Source organism: Protomyctophum parallelum, assembly GCF_964188405.1.
Source record: "Protomyctophum parallelum genome assembly, chromosome: 5".
Taxonomy (NCBI): Eukaryota; Metazoa; Chordata; class Actinopteri; order Myctophiformes; family Myctophidae; genus Protomyctophum; species Protomyctophum parallelum.
In genome coordinates this window covers 2008920-2018488 of record NC_139702.1, presented here as the reverse complement: position 1 = coordinate 2018488, position 9569 = coordinate 2008920, and the positions used below count along the sequence as shown (strand labels likewise).

The 9569-nt window shown below is 42.6% G+C and overlaps 1 protein-coding gene across 2 annotated transcripts; it reads left to right on the top strand.

Moving 5' to 3' along the window:
- Window positions 1-4303: 4303 nt before the first annotated feature.
- LOC310858791 (uncharacterized protein) lies at window positions 4304-8774 on the top strand. 2 transcript variants are annotated; one of them, XM_083765054.1, is made up of 3 exons: window positions 4304-4430; window positions 5631-5895; window positions 7326-8774. In XM_083765054.1, exons 1-3 carry the CDS (start codon window positions 4336-4338, stop codon window positions 7998-8000), a joined length of 1035 nt encoding a protein of 344 aa, XP_083621180.1. In that variant the 5' UTR covers window positions 4304-4335; the 3' UTR covers window positions 8001-8774. The 2 variants fall into 2 exon arrangements, with proteins under 2 accessions (XP_083621180.1, XP_083621179.1); XM_083765053.1 differs by having other exon boundaries at window positions 4304-4490.
- Window positions 8775-9569: the final 795 nt, after the last annotated feature.

The window sequence follows — 9569 nt, the reverse complement described above, 5'->3', positions numbered from 1 at the left end:
TATTTAAAGAGTTAAACGTTTTAGTGTTATAAATATAAAGCCTTGATCTATACACTCTCCTAACCAGAGGAAAACTGAGAGCCCTGCCTCCTAATTTGTAACTGCTGAGTATGCAGTTATTGCAGTATCATGCTTACACTTGGAACAATAACACTACTATGATGCAGTAGCCTATAAGAATATTCAGATACAAAAAACATCTTATGAAGATTGCAATGTCCGCACAATTACTTTATCATTGTGTCTCAATGGTTGCAGAGGTTGTAACTGTTGAAATTAACCACTTAGGCCTGACTTCTACTTCTTCATACAACTGTGTCACAACACGTAGCTTGTTCTAAGATCTGCTATTTTGGAGAATTTTCACCTACAATGACATGCCAAAAAAATCGCAACACCAAGGTTAATGTAATTTTGGATAGTTCATGTACAAATAAATAATCATTTACTTATTTGTTTATTTATTCATACCAGATCCTCATTGAAAAATCATATTGGTTTAGAACAAGGGTTTTCAACAGGTGGTCCGTGAAGGTATTGCATAATAGTCCCTGACCATGCATTTAGTAATGTGAAGATGTTGTAAAGTCTTCCACAGAACAGTGCACTAAACTTAAGTGCACTGTTCCGTGAAACTTAAGTGCGTCAATGTTATCAGTTACTGGGAAGTCTGAGGTTAAGAATTCAAAAGAGAGTTAGAATCTCAAGATGGTTAAGTCAAGTGTACCAGCTTGCCTGATTGAGTCATCATGTTTAGGAAATGTGCCCATATTAATCATGTCATCATGTACGTGTCTGCTACTGTATATCAGTTAACCTGAGTTTATTTAATGTAAGGTTGGATAAAGTGAGAGAATGGCATTGATATGATTTGTTGCACGTAGTATCGTGCAATGAATGAAATCAAGTCCTTAACCATCATGATTTCATTTCAATATGTTTATTAGCTATTAATTCTAATATTTTCTTACATTTGATGGACTTTTGAAATACTTTATTATTTATTTAAACATATTTTAATACATTTAACAAAGCATTTTATTTATATTTTAAAGCATTTTCCCATGGACCACCTGCAGGCCATGGACCATCTGTTGAGAAACAGTGGAATGCATAGACATGGGATGCGTTGCATAGGAAGCGATGGGGCGATGGTGCGGCAGTGGCTCAGGGGTAGAGTGCCTGGATGGTAACCGTAAGGTTGCCAGTTCGAACCCGGGCTCCCCCAGAGTTACTGTCGAAGTGTCCTTGAGCAAGACACTGAACCCCTAATTGCTCCCGATGTGCTAGTTGGTGCCTTGCATAGTTTCTGCTGCCATCGGTGTATGAATGGGTGAATGTAATGCACAATCTCTGTAAAGCGCCTTGGATAAAGGCGCTATATAAATGCACCCTTTACCATTTACCATTTAGGAAGTGTTACAAAAGCCCATATCCCGTCCCATTACAACACACCGTAGGCCTACTCGTCTAAATGGACCACAGCAAACGATACTTTATTTTGCCGTTTTCTATCAACACCATCCTCGTGTGAAGACCACCTTAGCCAGGGTGGTGGTCCCTTATTCACAATCAGTTGAAATCCCCCTGGTTTCTCAAATATATCTATGAAACACCAACTAGTGAGTATCACTAAAGCAGTGAAACTACAGAATATCCCAATGACAATACATTTCCTATTTCAGGTTGCATTCAATGACTTGTGGCATTTGGCTCAGTAATACTGTGAAGGGTATTCATAGTTACACACCGTACAGTGAAAAAGATACACTGTAAGGCAGTGATAGCCAAGTAGGCTTCCAGTAGCCCTTCATATTCTAAACTGGCACTGTCCACATACACAGGTCTATTCCAGACAGTCTGACCTAGCATATACATGATGATGATAGTGTGTGGGAACTAGTGTGATTAGTCCTTCACCAGCTCTTGCTACTATGGGGAAACCGTGCCGTCTTCTTCCCTAGCAAGTCATCTTGTTTTTGTTCTGTTTTTAATTGATAATTTCTTAATTTTCACGTCTATAAATAATGTTTATTGAAATGGCAAATGGTGCATTTACATATCGCTTTTATCCTAAGCACTTTACAATGTGCATTAAACGATGGTGGAGGAAACCATGCAAGGCAGCAGCAGCCTGCTCATTGGGTTCAGTGTCTTGCTCAAGGACACTACTTCGACACTAACCTAGTCGGAGCTGGAATTCCAACTGGGAATCTTATGTTTTCCATGCGGCCGCTCTACCTCCTGAGCATTGAACCTGCACTGCCAACCCTAGTAGTGACTAATCTTGCCGGTAGCAACTCTATTACATGTCACATGCTGTGACTTCAGTACATGCTGTTGAACAGGATGAACAGGGCTTTCATGGCAGGGGACACTGAGGGGAGCCAGGCTGCCCAGAAGGAGCTGAAAAAGGAGCTGGTGCCGGCCAAGACATTTTAAAGGGGGCTTTTACAAGGACAGACTGGAGGGTAGGTTTTGATCACCCATCCCCCAGCAGCGCAGCCTTGTTGGCCACACTCAGCAGTATGGCAGGACCCCATTCACATCTACAAGTCAAAGTTCCTGAGAGGACACATGAACAATAAACTGGAATATATTTTATTCAAGAGACAAGAGACAAACAAGCTGATGTGGAAGGTTATCTCTATAGTTAGTGTTAAACTAGCCCTGGAGACCGCAGACGGTTTGTTTTAGAGTAAAGTGGATAATCTGGTTGTGGAGGGAAGCTATATGGGGACTAAACTAGTGGGGATGAAAACCACATTCCGCCGCAGGCTCATTGTCCCCTGACACACCACAAAACGAAATGGACACGTCAGTCCTTTGTGCCAGTAGCCTTCAGCTATATATGATATAATATATATATATATATATATATATATATATAGTTGCTGTCAGGTACAAACCTCTTATCACCATATTTTAACTTTTTGTAACTTCATCAATTAATGCCGTTCTACTTGATCATACTACAGCGTCATACAAACATATCAAAATAGCAAATATGCAAGCTCAAAACACGGAGGTGACTGTTGGACAGTCCAAAACTGTCCAACAGTCATATGAGGTCATATGAGGTTTCCATAATACAGTAGGCTATATAGAGTAGACTATATACAGACAGGCTGGCAGAGTGAGTGAGTGAGTGAGTGAGTGAGTGAGTGAGTGAGTGAGTGAGTGAGTGAGTGAGAGAGAGAGAGTGAGTGAGTGAGAGAGTGAGAGAGTGAGAGAGTGCTGCATGTTGAACCTTTAATAGAGGGTATGCGTGGGACATCATCATCATACCCGGAGGTTTGCAGGAACGCCTACTGAGTGGCAAAAACCGACTTTCTGGCCTTTACAGCCCATACATCCAAAACGCAAAAGTCCTATCTGATCGCATTAAACGATGTTAAACAACGTTAAACCCACTTTGACCGATTTTCCACTCACTTTATGCATGCGCATACTCTCTATAATAAGAGAGAAGAAGCCTGGGAGAAGAAGCAGTGGTAAAAACGCACAGTGAACAGTGTCCTACTTTCAGGGACTAATTATAGCTTTTTAATGAGCAGTCCAGTATGGGGTCAGTACCTCAGTAATCAGCTTAGCTCCTCAGACACTGTGATGGGATGAGAGGACCGAAGAAGACATTATCTCGCCCACCCAGAGCTGACGAAGGATCATATGATACTATTACTAATAACTAACTGCTGCTAAATAAAAAGGTGTGTGCTTGAACTTGAAATAGGGTTAGTTAAGTTAGTTGAGTGAAACACATGAGCGTGAAGTAGTGGTAAAATAGTTTAACAGGACACCGGTGTTCACTCTATAAATGCGGACAGCTATTCTCAGTCTTGTTGATGTGATCTAGGAAAATAACCCCCACTAATGCCTATAGGCCTCAGGAACTGAACTCGTTGCTATAACATTCTTGAAAAAAAGCCTCAAGCCCCACACACACACACGCGCACGCACGCACGCACGCATGCGCACGCACGCACGCACGCGCGCACACACACACACACACACACACACACACACACACACACACACACACACACAGTCACACACACACACACACACACACACACACACACACACACACACACACGCACACACACACACACACATGTTTATATGTAAAAGCAGAAAATGAAAGTACCCTTTATTATAGACTTACAGTGACCTCTGGTGTCCTTCTGTTGAACTACAACTACTTTAAAAGCCCACGCCTTCATCTGTCACAGCAACGCAGAGGGTCACATGCTATGGTCACATGGCTACTTACTTCCGCAAAACTCATTATTGTTGTGGTAAGAAAAGGGTGAGAACATATAGCCTGAACATAGCATGCTACAACCGTGTTTAAGTGCCACTTTAGTAGTATTCGGCGCAGTTTATGTTTACTTCCATTTTCATTACAAGTCGACAGTCATAGTTACCAGGTCGGTCAAATATCTTACACCCAAGTTAATGCTGTACTTTACAAGGGTTTTCATTAGAAGGTAGGTTAGCAATATTACATAGCTTATTTTATGTCTTGCGTAAAGTTGCGTGTGTGTGTGTGTGTGTGTCCAGAGCTAATCATTTTTTCCTCCACACACAGTATGTATTTTTTGATGAATTGAACAATGTGGACCCTGTTGTAAACAAGTGTAATGCTTAATTGGGTCGTCCACTCACAGTTAACAGTCTTTGTATTGAGTTTGTGCTTGAAATGTACTGTATATTCCGCAAACTGTTAATACATATTTCAATCAATCAATCAAAGTTCTACCTTTTGAAAAATCACTATGGAATGGAAGGCAATGCGGCTCAGACAAAAGAAATGCCCAAATTTTGGAGTCATATGTCAACATAGACGACACATTGTTATTGTTAGTATTAACAAGTCATTCTTACAGAGACTTTCATGTCATATTATGTTTGTGTGAGTCCTGATGATTACGGTCTGCTGTCTGTCAGTGGCTCCACATCATAGACACCGTATTTGGGTATGAAATGCGTTCTGGTAAATCAAGTTTACCAAGGGTAACTGGACTAAGCATCAGATACTTGTTTACAGCCAGGCCCACATGGAGCATTTCATGGTAGTGGTTCAATGCCTTGTCCAAGGGCACTTCAACGGTGGTAATTTTAACGTGTCGGACCGCTGATTCGAACTGGCGACCTTCCGATATCTAGCCCGCTCCGCAATCCACTCGGCCACCGCTGCCACTATGGAGCTGACTTTCACATCTAAGTCTGACATCATAAATTTGGACATTGGCATGGCTGACCTCGGGGATCCATATATGGATATTGCGACTTATCATGACATGCCCGGATGACATGAGCAGCCTAACCAATGGTATAGATCTCTAATCTCTAATTTACAGGACTCGAATACTCGTCACAGACCCTCCAGACCTACCTATAATACTCTAAACAGCTTCTTCTGTTACCATTCAGATCATCTTTGACTAACTCAGACTAATTTAGCTGGATTCTCTGGACTCCTTGAACCACCTTTCAAACCACATAGGGTTAGACATCTCGGTTTAAGTTCCTTTCCTTAATTAGCTTTTTGTTATTTAACTTTTCATGTCATCCTAATTCTCAGTCATGTCTTTCTTCCCTGCTTACCATACATCCATGCTTAACAGAATGTCTTCCAGAGGACCTCGCCATGTCATCTGGGAGTCAGAGGAGCTGGTGGCCTACCTGCACCCCTTTCCATGGACCCCGGGTTCTGCGGTACTGGAGCAGAGGTCTCCTGGAGGGACAGGAGGCAGCATCTTTCACTTGGGACAGAGGGACTATTTGACCATGCTGCGGGGTGCCAGGGCTGTTGGGCACCTGCTGTGTGACAGGCTGCGTGTACGCAGGTGTGCACTTGTCTCCAGGCTTAACGGAGACAAACTAGCCCAGGTGAGTGTTCCTCTGACAGCTTGTCTCGGTCATTCTAAGTCTGTGTTTCTCAAACGTTTTAATTTCAAAGACCCCCGTTTTTTATGCGTTAGGCCAAGGATACCCATTTGATATAATGTTCTATTGCCAGGGTCCCAATCTACTTTATGAAACTAAGCCTAACACTGCAATAATAGTTTACATACAGTGTACCGGTATATGCTATTTAGATTAGATTTGATTAGATTGTATTGCTGCTTGTTTTGTAATTCCACAGATGTTAAGTTATTGATGCTAGGTTTGATGTGTGCCTGCATTCCTATCCTTTGTAGCACTTAACTCTTTTCTAAGCACTTGTTCAGATAAAGCAATTAAACAGAATGGAGGCAGAATAGGGAGCTTTTTAATTAATATTTTATTCTAATCTAAACTGAATCCATTCTCTTCGGATCAAATAGTAATCTCAGCAAGGCAGATGGCTTCTTGGTTAGAGTGGGTGACAATATTATCACACACAGATGAAATTACCTACCTAGGTTCCATCCTGGAGGCCAATCTTTCCGGTGATAAAATGGCCACCAACGTAATCAAAAAAGTCAATCAAAGAACAAGATTCCAACAAAAACACCTTGAAGACCTTAACAGGAGCCCTCGTACAAGGTTTCTTTGACTATGCATGCACCTCTTGGTACCACAGCACATCAAAGGCCCTTAAAACAAGACTCCAGACCTCCCAAAACAAACTGGTCAAGCTCCTACTTGGCCTCACCCCCCGAACCCACCTCACCCCTGCCCACTTTGACAGGCTGGTATGGCTTAGGGTCGACGACAGAGTACAGCATCTTGCAATGGGTCTGGTCCACAAGATTCGATACACCACCAAGATACCCATGTACCTGTCTAGATACTTCCTTAATGTAAACGAAGTCCACACCCACAACACCAGAGGGAGTGCAACAAACCATGTACAACCCAGATTCGGCACAAACGAGGGACTAAATTATTTTCGCTCCTATGCCATCAAAATGTGGAACGCCCTACCAACAGTCATTAAGACATGTGAATCCCTTGACTCCTTCAAAACCGCTCTCAAAGGGCACCTACGGATGGCTGCAATTCGAAACTGGCCCCTGTAAAATCTGAATCCCCCCCACCGCCCCCCCCCCCCCTTTCCCCTCACTGTATATGTTTCTTTTCCATTTTTGCTTCCTTTATGATGAATTCCTGTTCTGTTCTTTAACTATATAGAAGTGTCTATTTGTACGTCTCTAAATGTTTTGATGAATTGAACAATGTGGACCCTGTTGTAAACAAGTGTAATGCTTAATTGGGTCGTCCACTCACAGTTAACAGTCTTTGTATTGAGTTTGTGCTTGAAATGTACTGTAATTCTGCAAACTGTTAATAAATATTTCAATCAATCAAAATCTTTGATGTTTTGTGGTTCACAGATCCGTATTCTCCCTCTACACGGCCTTGATGCTGAATGGCGCCCCCACCTGGCGGGAGAAGAGGAGCACACCCCTCATGACCCAGGCTACTGCACCTCCAAGAGTGGCCCGCGGTGGACCGACGCCCGTCTCGCCGAGCTCCAAGCTAAGATACGGGCCAGACTCCCCTCACCCGAAGTCCCACCCAACCACACCTTCCTAGGGGACGATCCCGCACACCCCGGCCTGTTCTCGCGCATCGTCCGCGGCGAGGAGCAGCAGTGGCGAGTGTGGGAGGACGAAGGTCACGTGGCCTTCCTCACCCCGTTCCCTAACTCCCCAGGCCTCACAGTGCTGGTCCCACGCAGACCACTGACCTCTGACATATTCCGACTGGACGAGGGAGATTATGAAGGACTCGTGCTGGCAACCCAGAAGGTATCACGGCTTCTGGAAGAGGCGCTGGGTGCTTGGGGCGTAGGGCTCATATTTGAGGGCTATGAGATCGACTATGCCCATGCTAAGCTGATACCCCTGCTTCTTCCGCCATCGTCGGGGAAGGGAGTTCCCATCACTAGCACACCACCCCCTGTACAGTTCTACCCCACCTATCCAGGGTATGTGACCTCAGAAGATGGGCCTGAAGCAAGCCCAGAGAGTTTGCAGGACTTGTACACCAGAATCACACAGGTTTAACCACTTAAACCCTAATACTTCATTGACCACGTTCCCCAGGGGTCTTGTATACTTCTTGGACCCCACCTTTTTTCTCCCTACACCAAATCTCTTTGGCAAAAATAGCTGATCTTCAAGCTAACCTGTAGATCGGCTATTTTCACAGAATGTTCGCCCGGCTATTATGATGCCCAGAATAGGGATGCTAGGGTTCATCTGTGTGATCATCTGCACTACTGTATGTCCTCTGAATTCTGCTGCAGATGGGACCAAAATAAAACGTGCAAAAAGTACTGTACAGTGACAGTCCTATTATACAATTGTAAAGCACTTTGGGGAAGTAGTAGGGAGACTAGAAATGCACTGTAAAATGCAGACCATTTACAGCCGTGGTTCCCAAACATTGGGTTGGGGACCCATTTAAAAAAAATTGTTTACTACTATTTCAGAAGAGCAAAAAAAGAAGTCCAGAAATTTCCAGAAATTAAAAAGAAAATGTATTCAACAATTTCATGTAAAAACAATACATGAATTAAAAAAATAAAACAATGGTCAAAATAGCAGATCTACAAGCTCACAAACGTTGTATCTCGACAGCTGTGAACTTGTAGATGGGCTATTTTCTTGTTTGGCTCCCGGGGAGACATAAAATGTTCTCTTTTGGGTCTTGGTTGGAAACCACTGATTTACAGCCTTAAAAAGTGCCTTTGTGACACAAATGTGTCTTGTAGGGATTTTTCATAGAATCATTGTGTGATTACACGTGTTAATGAAGAAATGGATTTAATTTAAATATGTAATGTATTACAATAATTACACGGAAATATCAAATGTAACAATCAAATTTAATTTTATAAAGCAAAGACAGAACAGTACTGTATGCACTCCTGTGCATACAGTACACAGTTTTACATGTCATTGAAAACCATTTAATATATTGAAAACTTTAATAAACAACAATTATGAATCAGAATTCAATATTGTACCACCTTGATGCACAATATTACACATTTGTCAGTCATTTTGTTTATTGGAGGGGAGCATAATCTTTTTTTTAGTTTGCTGCACCTGCTCATAGCCTATTGAGTGCCATCTTCTCTCCTTCTCATTATCCACATTCAGAACCAACACAACGCTCATGGAACAAACAACAAACAACAAGCACAGCTTTATTCTCTGGCTGACAGTATCTGTTTAGCCAGCAGTGTGCAGTATGCGTAAACGCTCATGAGCTATTTATTCCCTGTTCATATAATTAACATTTCATATCATTTATTTAGTATGTTCAACTCACAGGTTCACACCATCTGGATGCCTATTAATTACCCCGCTGCTAATTGGCCCCATAGGGTTTTGATTATGAGGCTTAATTAATGACCAACTGCTTAATGACCAAATGCTTAGTGTTCTATAAACAAGACCGCCCAAGGCGGTGATTAAAGTTCGGAAAAAGGCTTATGAGTTAGGAACCTGTTGCCATGGAGGCAGACTATTAGAGCCTGTAATGTCAGTCTTCGCCAGAGGCCTTAACCACTTGAACCCTATATATTTTGATGACCGCCGTTCCCCCATGGATCTGTACTTGCCCCC

Excerpts from the sequence above, each read along its gene's own strand:
- LOC310858791 (XM_083765053.1), top strand. The coding sequence starts at position 4,336 with ATGCTACAACCGTGTTTAAGTGCCACTTTAGTAGTATTCGGCGCAGTT. Across the intron at positions 4,491-5,630 it reads ACAAGGGTTTTCATTAGAAG|AATGTCTTCCAGAGGACCTC; the intron begins GTAGGTTAGCAA and ends CATGCTTAACAG. Across the intron at positions 5,896-7,325 it reads ACGGAGACAAACTAGCCCAG|ATCCGTATTCTCCCTCTACA; the intron begins GTGAGTGTTCCT and ends TGTGGTTCACAG.